The sequence below is a fragment of the Grus americana genome, chromosome 3 (assembly GCF_028858705.1).
Source record: "Grus americana isolate bGruAme1 chromosome 3, bGruAme1.mat, whole genome shotgun sequence".
Classification (NCBI taxonomy): domain Eukaryota; kingdom Metazoa; phylum Chordata; class Aves; order Gruiformes; family Gruidae; genus Grus; species Grus americana.
Genome location: NC_072854.1, coordinates 930824 through 947220, shown reverse-complemented (window position 1 = coordinate 947220; position 16397 = coordinate 930824). Strand labels below are relative to the sequence as shown.

General features: G+C 65.2%; 1 protein-coding gene across 1 annotated transcript; it reads left to right on the top strand.

Moving 5' to 3' along the window:
- The first annotated feature begins 1924 nt into the window (after nt 1–1924).
- Nucleotides 1925–16202, top strand: KIF3C (kinesin family member 3C). Its single transcript, XM_054822401.1, has 8 exons — nt 1925–3687; nt 8260–8361; nt 8468–8590; nt 8696–8814; nt 10011–10127; nt 10406–10514; nt 11613–11788; nt 12760–16202. The coding sequence occupies exons 1-8, from the start codon at nt 2275–2277 to the stop codon at nt 12851–12853; spliced, it is 2253 nt and encodes a 750-aa protein (XP_054678376.1). The 5' UTR covers nt 1925–2274; the 3' UTR covers nt 12854–16202.
- Nucleotides 16203–16397: the final 195 nt, after the last annotated feature.

The window sequence follows — 16397 nt, the reverse complement described above, 5'->3', positions numbered from 1 at the left end:
GACCGGGACCCGGAGGCCAGGGTTTGCTGCGGGGAGGGGCAGGCAGAGCCCGGGGCAGCCCAGCAACCCCGAAACACAGCAGGGACGGCTGGCAGGGGTGATGCTGCCCTGGCCCCGCAGGAGATGGGGTGGGGGGAGATATCCCTGTTCTGGCTGCCAGGCCCGAGGAAAGAGCTTTGTCCCTGCTGGACTGCTGGGGCTGGGCACCTCCCCCTGCCCTGTCCTGGCTCCCCGATCCTCCATCCTGCACCCTGCGTCCCAATCCTGCATCCTCATCACACATCAGGTACCCTGCACCCTGCATCCCGCACTCCAGTCCTGCATCCTGCAACCCCCATCTTGTGGCCTCCATCCCACATCCCAATCCTGCATCCTGCATCCCACCTCAGGTACCCTGCATCCCACATCCCGGTCCATATCCCACATCCCGTACCCTCCATTTCCTGCATCCTGCATCCAACATCATGTACCCCGCATCCCAATCCTGCATCCCACAAAATTACTCTGCTTCCTGCGTACAAATCCTGCATCTCGCAACCCACATTCTGCATCCTGCACCGCAGTCCTGCATCCCACATCATGTACCCTGCATCCTGCATCCCGGTCCTGAACCCGTATTGCGCATTCTGTACCCTCCATCAGGCATCTCAGTCCTGCATCCTGCATCTCACATCCTGCACCCTTCATCCCGCATCCCAATCCTGCAGCCCACATCCTGCAACCTGCATCCTGCATTCCATCCCTGCACCCCACATTCTGCATCCTGCATCCCAATCCTTCATCCCAGTCCTGCATCCTGCATCCCAATCTTGTGTTCTGTATCTCACATCCTGCACCCTTCATTCTGCATCCCAATCCTGCATCCCACATCCCAGTTCTGCATTCTGTATCCTGCATCCCTGTCCTGCATCCTGCATCCCTGTCCTACATCCTACATCCTGCATCCTGCATCCCAATCCTGCATTCTGTATCCCACATTCTGCATCCTGCGTCCTGCATCCCAGTTCTGCATCCTGCACCCTGCATCCCAGTCCTGCATTTGTTATCCCACATTCTGCATCCTGCATCCTACATCCTGCATCCTGCATCTCACATCCTGCATCCTGCATCTCACATCCTGCACCCTTCATTCTGCATCACAATCCTGCATCCCACATCCCAGTTCTGCATTCTGTATCCTGCATCCCAATCCTACATCCTGCATCCCGCATCCTGCATCCCAGTCCTGTATCCTGCATCCTCCATCCTGCACCCCAATCCTGCACCCCAGTCCTGCATCCTCCATCCTGCACCCCAGTCCTGCATCCTCCATCCTCCATCCTGCACCCCAATCCTGCACCCCAGTCCTGCATCCTGCATCCCAGTCCTGCATCCTGCATCCTCCATCCTGCACCCCAATCCTGCACCCCAGTCCTGCATCCTCCATCCTGCACCCCAATCGTGCATCCTGCATTCCAATCATGTATCCTGCATCCTGCACCCTGCACCCCAATCGTGCATCCTGCACCCTGCACCCCAGTCCTGCATCCTCCATCCTCCATCCTGCACCCCAATCCTGCACCCCAGTCCTGCATCCTCCATCCTGCACCCCAGTCCTGCATCTTGCATTCCAGTCGTGCATCCTGCATCCTGCATCCCAATCCTGCATCCTCCATCCCGCACCCCAATCCTGCATCCTGCACCCTGCACCCCAGTCCTGCATCCTTACCCCCCCCGCCCCCTGCCTTGCCTCTGGCACCCCCTGCCCCCCGCAGCCCGCTCCCCGCCCGCGCCCCCCGCCCCGGCCGCACACAAAGGCGGGACTACAGCTCCCGGCGTGCCCGGGCGGGGGGCGGGCGGGGGCCGGGGCCGGCAGCGCTCCCTCCCCCCCTCCCCGCCCCCCCTCCCGCGTCCTGCCCGTGCGTGTGCGTGTGCCGGCGCGTGTGCGTGTGTGCAGGGCGGCAGCGAATCAGCCGCGCTGCCCGCCCCCGCCGGCAGCCGCCCTGCCCGCCCTGCCCGCCCTGCCCGTCCCCGCACACGGGCGGGGCGCAGCGGCCGCGCTGCCATGAGCGAACGCCCGGCGGGGCCCCCCCGCCGCCCCCCGGCCCCCCGCACCTTCCGCCCCGGCAGCGCCCGCGGCCCCCGCCCGGCCCCGGCCCCAGCCCCGGCCCCGGCCCGGGGGATGCTGCGGGGGCGGCGCGGCTGAGCCCCCCCGTGCCCCGACCCGCGCCCGGTTCTTCTTCCCCCCCCGCCGCCGCCGCCGCCGCCCGCCGCCCGGCCCCGCCCGCCGCCGCCATGGCCGGTAAGTCCCGCAGCGGCTGCGAGGCGCTGAAGGTGGTGGCCCGGTGCCGCCCCATGAGCAGGAAGGAGGAGGCTGCGGGCTACGAGCGCGTCCTGGAGCTGGACGTGAAGCTGGGGCAGGTGAGCATCCGAAACCCCCGCGCCGCCCCGGGCGAGCTGCCCAAGACCTTCACCTTCGACGCCGTCTACGACGCCAGCTCCAAGCAGGCGGACCTCTACGACGAGACGGTCCGGCCGCTGATAGACTCCGTGCTGCAGGGCTTCAACGGCACCATCTTCGCCTACGGCCAGACCGGGACCGGCAAGACCTACACCATGCAGGGGGCCTGGGCGGAGCCGGAGAAGCGGGGCATCATCCCCATCTCCTTCGAGCACATCTTCACCCACATCTCCCGCTCGCAGAACCAGCAGTACCTGGTGAGGGCCTCGTACCTGGAGATCTACCAGGAGGAGATCAGGGACCTCCTCGCCAAGGACCAGAGCAAGAAGCTGGAGCTGAAGGAGAACCCCGAGACGGGGGTGTACATCAAGGACCTCTCCTCCTTCGTGACGAAGAACGTCAAGGAGATCGAGCACGTGATGAACCTGGGGAGCCAGACGCGGTCCGTGGGCAGCACCAACATGAACGAGCACAGCTCCCGCTCCCACGCCATCTTCCTCATCACCATCGAGTGCAGCGAGACGGGGCCGGATGGCGAGGAGCACATCCGCGTGGGCAAGCTCAACCTGGTGGACCTGGCCGGCAGCGAGCGCCAGAGCAAAATGGGGGCCCACGGAGAGCGCCCCAAGGAAGCGTCCAAGATCAACCTCTCCCTCTCCGCCCTGGGCAACGTCATCTCCGCCCTCGTGGACGGCAAAAGCACGCACATCCCCTACCGGGACTCCAAGCTCACCCGCCTGCTGCAGGACTCCCTGGGGGGCAACGCCAAGACAATCATGGTGGCCACCTTGGGCCCGGCCTCTCACAGCTACGACGAGAGCCTCTCCACCCTCAGGTTCGCCAACAGGGCCAAGAACATCAAGAACAAGCCCCGGGTGAACGAGGACCCCAAGGACACCTTGCTGCGGGAGTTTCAGGAGGAGATTGTCCGGCTGAAGGCCCAGCTGGAGAAGCGTGGCATGCTGGGGAAGAAGAGGAGAAGGAGCAGCCGGAGGAAGAAAGCAGTGGATGGAGAAAGCGCCACGGAGAACGAAGGGGAGGACGACAATGAGGACGGCCTGGAGAAGAACATGGAGAATTACTTGAAGGAGCAGAAGGAGAGGCTGGAAGAGGAGAAAGCCGCTATCCAGGATGACCACAGCCTGGTGAGCGAGGAGAAGCAGAAGCTTCTGCAGGAGAAGGAGAAGATGATAGAGGATCTGCGGAAGGAGCAGGAGGCCACGGAGCTGCTGGCCACCAAGTACAAGGTACGTGTCGCCACGCACCGTTGCGAGCGATGCTGGGGGAAGACCTGCTTTGCCTCCAGCCCCTCGTGGGGTGCTTGAATGGGGCCCAAGCAAGGTGGGTGCCGAAGCAGGGTGGGTGCCGAAGCAGGGTGGGTGCCGAAGCAGGGTGGGTGCCCAAGCAGGGTGGGTGCCCAAGCAAGGTGGGTGCCCAAGCAAGGTGGGTGCCCAAGCAGGGTGCCCAAGGGCAGCCCCGTGCTCCCGTGCAGTGGTGGGTTGGGGTTGGGGTTGCCCTCAGACGTGGACCTGCACGGGCCCCTTGTGTGGGAGCTCCTGGGGCTGCGGGGTGGGAAGGGCCACGGGGTCACTGGTGGCACGAGTGCGCTGCGCTCAGCTCTCGTCCCCCTCGGCACAACAAAGCAGCTTGCGGCGGGGTGGGGGAGTGATGCTGCAGATTCGTCCCCGGTGGCCCCGGGAACACGCCCAGGGCTGGGGCCAAGTGCGCAGCACCGCCTGCCCCCCCCCCGCCCCCCAGTCCTGCCCAGCCCCCCAGTCCTGCCCAGCCCGCCGGGCTCTGCTGGGGACGGGCAGGGCCTGGCAGCTCCGCAGGGACCCCGTGCCCCCTCCCCTCCTCAAATCCTTCCCGGCACCCCCGAGCCGGAGCGGGGTGGGTGGGGGGCACGTTACCGGCACCCTCCGAGCCACCAGCTCAGGGATGCTCAGGGGCGCGGGGCTGAGCACGAGGGGGGCCCCGGCAGCCCCAGCCCAGCCCTGGGCAGCCGTGCCGGGGGTCCAGGGCTGCAGCGCTGCCCCCCCTGCCCTGCTCCTGCCCCCGGCGAGGCTGGGGGGTCCTGACCCCCTCCCGCCTGCCCAGGGCTGCTGCGGGGCCAGCGCGGGGCTGGGGCCAGAGTCCCGGCGGTGGGGAAGGAGCCCCGGCACCCCGACCCGCCGCGTCATGCTCCGGCACAGCCCCTCTGTCACCGCGGTGGCCGGGCTGGAGACCTGGCACGGAGCCCTCCAGGCGGGGACGTGCCTGGGGTGTCGGTCCCTGCCGGGGATTTCGGGGGCTGAGCAGGGGGATGCTCTCGTAGCCTCCTCCGTGGCCAGAGCCGTGGGTTTTGCAGCCCCAGGGATGCGTGGCCGTGCCTGGGAGCCTGCACAGAGACCCGTGGGCTCGCGCTGGGCCGTGCCGCTGGGGCAGAGCCGCGGCGGGGGACACCGGTCGTGGGCCGGCACGCCGGATGTGCCATGACGCGCGTTCTGGTGGAGCGGGATGCTCGGCATGGAGGTGGGCTCCTCACAGCCGGTGCCCCCCGCCGCGGTGGAGTGCAGGTTGTCGCTGGCAGCCGTCCCACGCGGTCTCCTTGTCCGGCACGGTGCAGCGGTGCTGGCTCGGGGCCACCGCGTGTCCTGTAACTGCTGAGTAACAAGGCAGGGCCAGAGGCGGGATGACGCCGCATCCCCTTCGGTGGCCTTCGGAGCCGCTCCGCACGCCGGGGCCCTCCGGCCGCGGGGGTACGGGTGCAGTCGCACAGCGAGGTATCGCCCCAGGAGGCAAAAGTTCCCCCTGCGCCAGCGACGGAGGGACGGAGCGACGCTCGCCCCACTGGGCGCTGCCCGGCGCCTGCCGGGGGGGGGGGACACATTGCGGGGGGCACTGGGGGGCTTCCGGCTGCTCGTGGGCAGCTCTGCCACGCAGCGGGGCCGGGCAGGGAGGCGCCGGCGTGAGAAGAGCCCTGCGACCCGCTCACCGTTTAACGGCTCGGTAGTGACGGTGGCAAAGGCAGCCGTAGCGCCTGGGGGGGCATGGGGTGCCCCGCACGCGTGCAGGTGACGTGGGCTGGACCCCGTCTCGCCGTCACACTCGTGGACGTGGGCTCTGCCGTCCGGCACAGCCGGGGCCTGGCCCCACCGTCTGGCTGGGACACCTGGGCAGCGTCGAGCTCGGAGAGCCCAGATGTGCACGTTGGCACCCAGATGTGCACGTTGGCGCCCGGGCGGATGGGCCGTGCCGCAGCGGCAGGCTGCGGGGGACCCTCTGCCAGGGCGCTGGGTGCAGCTGCTCCGGACCCCTCGCCCGACGCTCTGCCGGGTGCCGAGGCCGGGGTCAGCGGGCGGGAAAGTGCCGGGGAAGTGATTTGGGTGCCGGAAACGAGTTCCCGTGAGAGGCTTAGCATTCAATCTGTCCCACGCGCTAAAGAAGATTGGGAGTCGTCTTCGTTAGAGGCAATAAATGCTTTGGCAGGGAGGAAAGGGCAGCCCTAAGAATCCCCTTAATCCCGCGGCGAAGGCGGTAGCCGGCGGTGACCCCCGCGGGGGGGGCTGGCAGCACGGTGCCCTGGCCGAGGATCTTCCCAGCGCCCGCCTGGGCCCCCCGGGCCCCCCCCGGCCCCCCCAGTCCTGCCGGGGCGGGACGTACCCCGCGGGGCACAGGGGACGCTCGCCGGCACGGGGTGCAAAGCTGAGAAGCGGCTTTGGAGGAGGAGGAGGGGCGAGGGGCCCGTAGCACCCCAGTGCCCCCGGCCCGGCCGCCCCTGGGAGCCCTGGCAGGGGACAGCACGGGGCTGGGGGGGGGAGGGCTGCCCTTGGGGGTCTCGGCCCCCACCTCCGCAACCCGGTGCCTTCGCGGCAAAGCCCCCACCCGGAGGCGGCGGGGAGGAGGAATCCCCGGGGTCTGGGGGTGCAGCAGGGTCGGGGGGCTGGATGGGGCACCCCTGGGGGGACGCGCCCCATAGCACCCCGTGGCCGCGAGGGTCTCGCGGGGGCGGGGGAAGGTGGGAAACGGCGGTAGGGACGTGGGGGTTGTCCCACGGGTGCCGTGGGGGCCGCTTACGCACCCCTACAGCCCCACGCTGCGCGCCCCCGCAGCCATCCTGCACGGGGCCAGGAAGGGGAAAATAGGGGAAAATGGGGGAAAACAGGGGAAAATAGGGAAAACAGAGTCTTGCCCAGAGAGCTGCCGTGTGAACAGGGTCACCGGTTTGCCCGTCCATGCGTGGTGCTGGGGTGCAGCGGGGGGCACAGCACCCCCGGGGAGAGCCCTGCCCAGGGGCACGTGCCAGCGGCACCGGTGAATGCGGTGTGCACCCCCGCACGTGGTGTGCTCACCTCCTGCACGAGTGTGCACGGACGCTCAGCACTGGTACACGCACCGGCATGCGCGTGCACACGTGTTCAACATGTGCACATACCTGGCACATCATGTGCACGCATGCGGGCACGCACGAGTGTGCATGCATGAGTGTGCTAATGTGTGTGTGCACGAGCACGCAGGGATGTGCGTGCATGAGTGTACTCACGCGTGTGTGCACGGGGGCTGTACACAAGCGTGCGTGTGCATGGGGTAAAGGAGAGCGTGCGTGAGCGTGAGCATAAACCTCGGCACTCTTGGGCATGCACGTAGGAGTGTGCACGCACATGTGTGTGCGCAGGGGGTGTGGCTGTGCACAGACATGGGCATACGTGGGTGTGTGCACGTACACCGATACAGGGGGTGTGCGAGTGCAGCCGTGGGACGGGGGAGCCCCTTTCCCCCGGGGAGGCAAAACACAGCTGGGGTGGGGTGCGGGTGACGGGGTGCGGGTGACGGGGCGGGGTGGGACAGGGTGGGATGAGGGGGGTGGAATGGACGGGCGGGGGCGGTTCCCTGCAGCGCGTCCCCCCGCAGGTCCCAGGGGGCTCAGGACAGAGCCCCCCGCCCGGCTCGGCACGGCTGGGGCTGGGTCCCCGCTGCTGGCAGCTGCTGCACATCTGCAGCGTCCCGCGGGCTCACAGCTGTGCGGAAGGAAGCGGGACCCGAAACATCCCGGGCTCTGTGCCAGCGGCCCCGTGCCACGTCCCTGCAGAGGGGGCACAATGCTTGCTCCCCCCGCTGTGCCCGGCGGTGCTGAGCCGACCCCGAGCTCGTCGGTGTCCGTGTGCAGCCCCCTCCCCAGCAGCTGGGGACCGGAGCGTGCGCTGCAGCGGAGCTCCCACCTCCCAAAGCCGGGGGTGAGGACGGGGTGCTCAGGGTGACGACGGGTGCTCAGGGTGCAGACGGGGCGCCCAGGGTGAGGGCAGGATGCCCAGGGTGCAGACAGGGTGCCCACGGTTAGGATGGGGTGCCCGGGGTGCAGACGGGGTGCCCAAGGTGAGGATGGAGTGCCCAGGGTGCTCGGGGTGCTCAGGGTGAGGATGGGGTGCCCAGGATGAGGATGGGGTGCCCAGGGTGCAGATGGGGTGCTCAGGGTGAGGATGGGGTGCCCAGGGTGAGGACAGGGTGCTCAGGGTGCAGACAGGGTGCCCAGGGTGCAGACGGGGTGCCCACGGTTAGGATGGGGTGCTCAGGGTGACGACGGAGTGCTCAGGGTGCAGATGGGGCGCCCAGGGTGAGGACGGGGTGCTCAGGGTACCCAAGGTGTAGATGGGGTGCTCAGGGTGAGGATGGGGTGCCCAGGGTGAGGACAGGGTGCTCAGGGTGCTCAGGGTGCCCAGGGTGGGGACGGGGTGCCCAGGACAGGGGCCAGGGACGGGGGTGACCACCCGGCGAGGGTGGCCTGGGGCAAACCCTACGGGCCCGCGCTCTGACCCCCCCCATCCCGCTCTGTGCCCCCCCAGGCGATGGAGAGCAAGCTGCTCATCGGCGGCAGGACCATCGTGGACCACACCAACGAGCAGCAGAAGATGCTGGAGCTGAAGCGGCAGGAGATAGCCGAGCAGGTAACGGCGCGGGGGGGGGGCTGACCCAGCTTAGGGGGGGCGACGGGGGCGTCCCGGGGGGGCCGGCTGCCCCCTCCCGGCTCCGAGCATTTCCCCTGCACTGCAGAAACGCCGGGAGCGGGAGATGCAGCAGGAGATGTTGCTGCGGGACGAGGAGACCATGGAGCTGCGGGAGACGTACACCTCCCTGCAGCAGGAGGTGGAGATCAAGACCAAGAAGCTGAAGAAGGTGAGAGCGCGGCAGGCGGGGGCCGACCATCCCTGCGGCCGCCGGAGCCCCGGGGCTCGCCGCACCCCCGAGCCGCGGCGCTGAGGGGCTGCTCCTCTCCCCCAGCTGTACGCCAAGCTGCAGGCCGTGAAGGCGGAGATCCAGGACCAGCACGACGAGTACATCCGCGTGCGCCAGGACCTGGAGGAGGCGCAGAACGAGCAGACGCGGGAGCTGAAGCTCAAGTAGGTGATCACGCGTCCCCCCGCGCCGAGGCGTAGCCGTGCGGGGCAGAATTGGGGTGCACAGAGCAGAGCTGGGGTGCAGAGAGCGGAGCTGGGGTGCAGAGAGCGGAGCTGGGGTGCAGAGAGCGGAGCTGGGGTGTGCAGCTGGAGGGAGCAGCGCACCCGCTGACGGGGACAGCTGAGCGTTTCCTACCCTGGCAGCGGTGGCAGGAGGTGTAAAACGTGTTTAAACCTCTTGAGCTGGGTGAGTTGCACCCACGAGCATTAAAAAGTTGTTGAGAAAGGTGAAAAAGCAGAAAATACACGACCAGGAATGGCCGCGCAGCAGCAGCGCGGGCTGTGGCCGAGGTACGGAGGTAAGCGTCCCCCGAGGGCACCCGGGGACCCGCTGCGGCCCCAGCACGGGCGGCGGAGGGACAGCGGCTTCGGGGGCGCTCGGGGTGAGCCCCAGCCCTGCGGGAGCTCCCGGCACCGACGGTGGCAGCCAGCAAAGCCGGGCAGCGTTTTCCCTCCAGGAGGGTCCCAGCGCCTTCAGCGGGTTTGGTCCCGCTTCAACCCATAATCTTATCCCGAGATCTTTAGAAACCCCCACCCAGGCGTAAACGAGCACTTTAGCGTTCTCAGAGTGAAATATTTCTACTTTTGCTAGAAACAAAATTTCATCTCAGATTTCGCTGCCTTTCCCTTGGAACACGATTCAAAGCCGGCAGCTCAGCGGAGCAACGCGTCGGCTCCAAACGATTTCCTGCAGTTGCTCAAATTGCCCCAAAAAACGTGGGGAAGAAGATTCCCCGGGGGGTGCCCGTGGCATCACGGAGCTTTCCTTCGCCTTCCGGGCAGGCAGCGGGGGGAGCGGGCGGGCGCGGGGAGGAGATGGGGGGGCGGTTCTGCCCGGGGGGACGCTCGCGGAGCTGCCGAGTGCCTCGGCTCCTCTCTGATGACCACGTCCCTCCGCCCGCCCTCTCCGGCCTCTCTCGCCTCCCTGTCGGCTGGATCTGTTGCTGCAACTTCTCCCTTTCCACCATGTTCCCATCTGCCGGATGTTTTCCCGTTCCCCCGTGTCTCCCTCTCTTCCTGACATCCCTCTCCCTTCCCCACCTGTTCTCCGTCACTTGTCCCATTGGCTCCTTCCTCTCCTGCTCCCTCCCACCCCCTTGCTCTCGCTCCGTCTCTCTCTTGGCCGGTCACTCCCTCAGGTACTTGATCATCGAGAACTTCATCCCACCAGAAGAGAAGAACAAGATCATGAACCGCCTGTACTTCGACGGTGAGGAGGACCAGTGGAAGTTCCAGCCGCTGGTGCCCACCGGAGGGTACGTCCCGGCCCCGACCCACGCTCTGCCCCAGCGCTGCCGACCCGTGGGCACGCCGCCGCTGCGTGTGGGGCAGGGATGTCCCCGGGGCTGGGGGGGCATCAGGGACCCAGGGATGCTTGCAGGTGCCTACGGGTGGAAATCATCTCCGGGCCAAGCCCCACCAGGAGGGGCCACCCCTCGCTCACTGTAGACGAGCTCTGTTCGTCACTGTTCGGATGCGGCTTTAGTGGCTATTTGCATTCTCTAATAAATGTTCCTCTTCATTTATTCCTTAGAAACAGCAACCAAATGAAGAAGCGGCCTACCTCCGCTGTGGGGTACAAGAGACCCATCAGCCAATACGCCCGCGTGGCCATGGCCATGGGATCTCATCCTCGGTACCGTGTAAGTGCCTGCCGGGGGGGACTGGAACTCATTGGTTAAATGGGATGGAGAGATGGGATGGGTGGGTGGGTGGATGGATGGATGGACAGATGGATGGACAGATGGATGGATGAGTGGATGGATGGATGAGTGGATGAATGGACAGATGGATGGATGAGTGGATGGATGGATGAGTGGATGAATGGACAGATGGATGGATGAGTGGATGGATGGACGGATGGACAGGTGGATGGATGAGTGGATGGATAGATGGATGGACAGGTGGATGGATGAGTGGATGGATGGATGGATGAGTGGATGGATGGATGGATGGACAGGTGGATGGATGAGTGGATGGATGGATGGATGAGTGGATGGATGGATGGATGAGTGGATGGATGGATGGACAGATGGATGGATGAGTGGATGGATGGATGAGTGGATGGATGGATGAGTGGATGAATGGACAGATGGATGGATGGATGGATGAGTGGATGGATGGATGGACAGACAGGTGGATGGATGAGTGGATGGATGGACGGATGGATGGATGGACAGATGGATGGATGGATGAGTGGATGGATGGACGGACAGGTGGATGGATGAGTGGATGGATGGATGGACGGATGGATGGACAGATGGATGGACGGATGAGTGGATGGATGGATGGACAGATGGATGGATGAGTAGATGGATGGATGGATGAGTGGATGGATGGACAGATGGATGGATGAACAGTGGGAGAGAAGATGGAGTAAACAAGCTCATGATGATTTGAGATAGGTCAGATCAAGCTGCCAGCTTTATCCTCCCACTTGGCAGGATTGGTGGCCACGCTCTCAGCTGGTCCTTGAGCTGCTGGCTCACTGGCTCTGGCAGCTCCTGCCGTTTGAAAGGACAGGGACATTCGGCCTTGCCTGCTGACTCAGTCCCAGGAAAGACCAGAAGAGCCTGAGCAGAGCAGGGAGCCTGGGCTCCAGTTTGGAGCCCGCCCCGAGGCTGCAGCAGCTCCCCGGCGTGCCCGTCAGCATCTCTCAGCAGAGTGGACTTGCCAGAGCTGGTGCCATGTTCTGCCATGCAGTGACTCCCCGTGCTGGTCTTCCCTTTGCCCTGCTGCAGGCTGAGAACATCATGTTCTTGGAGCTGGACCTCTCCCCTCCTGCCATCTTTGAGTTTGAGCGGAGCAGGGACCCGGCAGAGCAGGACCCCCGGGCTCTCCACCTGGAGAGGCTGATGCACCTGGACAGCCTCCTGGAGCGGCCGGCGGCCTCCCGCGTGAGGAAGTCCCGCTCCTGGTGAGTACCGGTGGGCAGGGGGGATGCGTGGGGGCTGCGGCGCGGCCGGGATGCTCCGTGCAGGGCAGCGGGTGGGCCTGGGGCAGGCGAAGCTGCGAGACCCCTGTTCCTTTTGGGGTGGAAACTGGCCGTGAGCGGCTGGGGTGTGATATGGCTGACGTTGCATTGGTGGACGAGTATTAAAAGCAGGGTGATCATAAAGTCACAGAATCGTTTTGGTTAGAAAAGACCTTTAAGATCATCAAGTCCAACCATTAACCTCACCCTGCCAAAAATACAATGATGTCATATATCATCATATGGATCTCAGCACAAGAAGGACACGGAGCTGTTGGAGCCAGGCCAGAGGAGGTCACGGAGATGAGGCGAGGGCTGGAGCACCTCTGCTCTGGAGACCTCAGGCTGAGAGAGTTGGGCTGGTTCAGCCTGGAGAAGAGAAGGCTGCGGGGAGACCTTCGAGCCCCTTCCAGTCCCTGCAGGGGCTCCAGGAAAGCTGGAGAGGGGCTGGTGCCAAGGGCAGGGAGTGCCAGGCCAAGGGGCATGGCCTGAAGCTGCAGGAGGGGAGATGGAGATGGGATGTGAGGCAGAAATCCTTCCCTGTGAGGGTGCTGAGGCCCTGGCACAGGGTGCCCAGAGAAGCTGGGGCTGCCCCTGGCTCCCTGGCAGTGTTCAAGGCCAGGTTGGATGGGGCTTTGGGCACCCTGGGCTAGTGGAGGGTGTCCCTGCCCATGGCAGGGGTGGCACTGGGTGGGCTGGGAGGTCCCTGCCCACCCAAACCAGTCGGGGATTCACTGGCACACATCTATCCCAGATGGTAGGACACGGCGTCGTCCTGCCCCGCGCTGGGTGTCCCTTGGTGCTGCCTGCGCAGCAAACGACTGACAGAACGGCTGGATTTCGGGGAGAGCGGGGTGCGGGGGAAGGGGAAGGAGAAGGAAACCAGTTTTTCTCTGTTCGCCCCCCCCATCCAGGTGCCAGACGCCGCGGTCACTGCCGTCCTCAACCACGCATGCGTCCCTCGCCTCCAGCTCCCCGCGCGCCGCCACGATGCCAGCTCAGAAGTGACGTCCTGGACCCCCTCGTCCCCCGCACCGCCTCGCAGCGAGGACTGTGCCCCGCCGATGGCTGAGAAGGGGCCCCAGCCGGCAGCATCTCCACCGGTCCCAGTTCGTCTTTGTCTTCAGCTACTTTGTGTGCGCGTGTGTTTGTGTGAGACGCTCACAAACAGCCCCCCGGGGCGAGGGGAGCCACCCCCTCCTTCCTTCTGCCCCCCCTCCCCGATCCGGATCTGTCACTTTATTTATTTAACGTATTTATTTATGGAGTGGTTGATGCGCAGAGTCAGGAGGCGCGTTCGGACTGGAGGACACCCAAGGCTGGCAGCGGGCACCACGCTCGGCTCCCGCCCCTCCCCACGCCGCAGCTCCCGCGCACGGCCAGGGCACGGGGACGCCGCCGGGGTGGGCACCACTGTTCACCATCGTGCTGCGCGGGGCAGGCAGGAGAGGGCACGGCCCCTCGCCGGTGGCTTTGGCAGAAGGTGAGGCAGCCCTGGACTCTGGTGCTGCGTTTGCTTCGCTGGATCCCCGGGAATTTGGCGATTTCTACGAGGATTTGGAGAGCTCGTGGTGGTGGCACCTCGGGCTGGGCTTGTCAGAGCCCCGGAGGGACTCTCCAGCCTGCATCGACGCCGGTGGCAGCAGTGACATCTCATTGACTTCTGGGCACGGCTGTCGCTCCAGGAACGCCGGCTCCGTCCACAGAGAGGGCTCGCCGATGAACCCACCCGAACGTTCACCTCTGCCACGCTCTGCCCTGCGCAGCCGCCCGGCACCCAGCTCGCTCCCAGCGTGGACTCAGTGGGGGCTGGACTCCGTACAGCAAGAGCAGGAGATGGAGGTCTCCGTCCCCTCCCAAAGGCACTCGTCGCCTGGGGAGCGGTGCCGCCGAGGCGAAAGCAGGGCTGAGCGTCCGCCGTCCTGGCAACTAAAGGCAGCGAAGAAACGCAGGAGCAGACGGCGATGCCCGGAGGAGTGATGTCAACATGGCTCTCCTCCGGGCTGGGTCACACCACGTGGAGGTCACCTCGTAGCTGGGAGAAATTTCCTGGTGATGGCACGGGTCGTGGAGGGTTGGACGTGAAACGGGTAATGGGTAAGGGGGGGTGAGCCGTAAAGCCGCTCCGGCGACCTGAAAGCCATCGCAGGCAGCGGCACGCGTAGGTGCCAGCCGTTGCTCGGTGGGATTCAGCCGTCGGCGGCCGGGGCGAGGGAGGGTGGGTATTGTTGAAGACCGTCCCTGGCAGTGCCGGGCTCTGGTTTCCCTGGGATGGCGTGCGGATGTGCGGAGGCGGGGAGAGCTGTTTGTTTGACGAGATCCTGGTGACTGAGGGAGCGACCGCCCGGCTCACGTGGGAGCGTACGGGTGGGCAGAGGAACGGTGCTGAGGCCCGTCCTGGGAAGGCAGATCTGCAAAGACTGCAGGTAGGGACTGTCTTCTGGCCTCTTCCAGCCACAAAGAGATTTTCTTCTGCTGGAGGACTGGTCACTGCTCGCCTCGACGACTCCTGCACACGGGACCTGGGGTGGGGGAGGGAAGGAGGCACAGACACGGAGCAGAACCCTCGGGAGCAGAACCCTCAGCGGTGTCTGTGTGAGCGCAGTGCGAGTCCCACGCGACAGGAGCGTCCCGTCGGCGTGCTCCACGTGCCCGGGCCGGGGCATCCACGGACCTTCCCACCCAGCTCCCGGCACAGCCCCTGCTCCGCCGCGGCACCTTCTCCCCGTCCCCTCTAACACCGTCCTGCCTCATCTTCTCGATCGCTGCCCGCTGCCACCACCTTCCCTCCCCGCCGGTGCCCCGTGACACCTTCTGTCTCTCTGAAATCTTTGTCCCCTTCTCCTGCGCCGCAGCTGGCTCGTGGGAGGTTTGGGAAGGTGTAGGTCGCTCCCAGGACGGAGCCAACCCTGCGAGCAGCAGCCAGCCCTGGTCTGTCCTCAGCCCGGGGAGGAGGGTGCGGGAGGAAGAAGGGCGTTTTAGGGGTGAGAAAGGGTCCCTCCCACGGCGTGGGTCAGGTCCTTCTGGCCGCAGGTACCGCCAGCAGCCGGGGGGTTGTCCGCGCGCGTCCCCCGGAGCGGGCTGGCTCTGGCACCGTGAAACACGGTGGAGGAGGGACCCGGCGCTGTGTTTGGGATCCAGGAAGGCGTCTGGGAGTCAGGGTCAGGAAGCACAGACCGCAGAAAGGGGAGAAGCTGTCTGCGGGGTGGCCTGCAGGGATATAGTTTCCTTCCTTCCTTGTTCTCTAATTGCCCCGAGTTCATCTTCAGCCGGATGAGCAGCCCGCGGAGCCCCGAGGTGGTGGACCAGTGGCAGCCTCTTTACCTCCGTTCTCTACCCAGGACACGGGAAACAAAGCTCGAGAGCTGATGGTGCCCTCATTCCCCCGGCTTGCCCCCGGCCGTGGAGCATCGCGTCCACGCCGGTCTCCCACGGCCAACGCGTTGGTCCTCATCCGTGTCCCGGCAAAGGCCAGGTCCAGGTCCAGCAGGACCGTGGTCACGGTGGGATCCACGCGGCAGCAGAGCGCAGGACGGGCTGAGCCGCTCTCGACGCCCAAGTGCCGCTTGTAAAGGCATCTGTCGTGCGCGTGGGGCTGGCGACCTCCCGTGCCCTCGGTCCGTCTCTCCGCCGCGGCGTCCTCAGCACAAGCCCCGAGCAAGGCCGGGAGCAGCCGCCGCCGACTTGAGCTGAGACCTGGCGAGCTCGTGGCGGCATTTTTCCCTCCGCCTCGGGTGGCTCCGCAGCCTCTCTGCATCGCTGCAGCAACCTCAGATGTATATTTGTAATGTTCTCTGGTCTTTGTATGTTGGTGCGCGTGTATTTACGTATGAGTGTGCGTAGGTGGGTGTGAGTGCGCACGCGTGTAGCCAAGGGATCTGTTCACCGTCGATGTGACTGTACAGGGGGCAAATCCCAGAGGGGGGACGGGGCTGGGCTGGGGCTTTTTTTTTTTTATGTTGTTTCATTGTTTAGTTATTTTGGGTTTCAGGTTTGGACTTTTATTTTTCCTCCCCGCGAGGGGGTGGGTTCGGGTCTGGTTCGGATCAATTGACAAGGTGAGGGCCTTGATTAGGACCAAATTTTTGTGCCTGTTGCTCTGGTGATTTATTTAGAAATCAAAAGTTTACCGTACGGTGGCCCATCCTCGTCACTCTATACATATGAATATACAGGACATATTATAAATATATATATATTATACATACCCTATGGAGAGAGGTCGTTAGTCACCCGCTCCCTCTGGCTTTGGACGGACACCTCCGCAACGTGCTGTAACGTAGCTTTGAGCCAGTGCTGGGACGGACCAGAGAGCGCCAGCGCCCGTCAGAAAACTGGCAGTGACACCAATAAAGGAATGAGCATCATCTCAAAGCGCCTCTGCAGCCTCCTTCATCCGCGGCTCCGGCCGGCTGGGACCCGCTGGCGTCGCGGCGCCGCAGCTGATGACGCGTTCATATAAGCGCGGCTCCGCATCGCCTACCGGGTGACGCGCTCGGGGTGGGGGGACCTCACGGGCTGCGCACGTTTAGAGACAAGGATTTGGGATTTG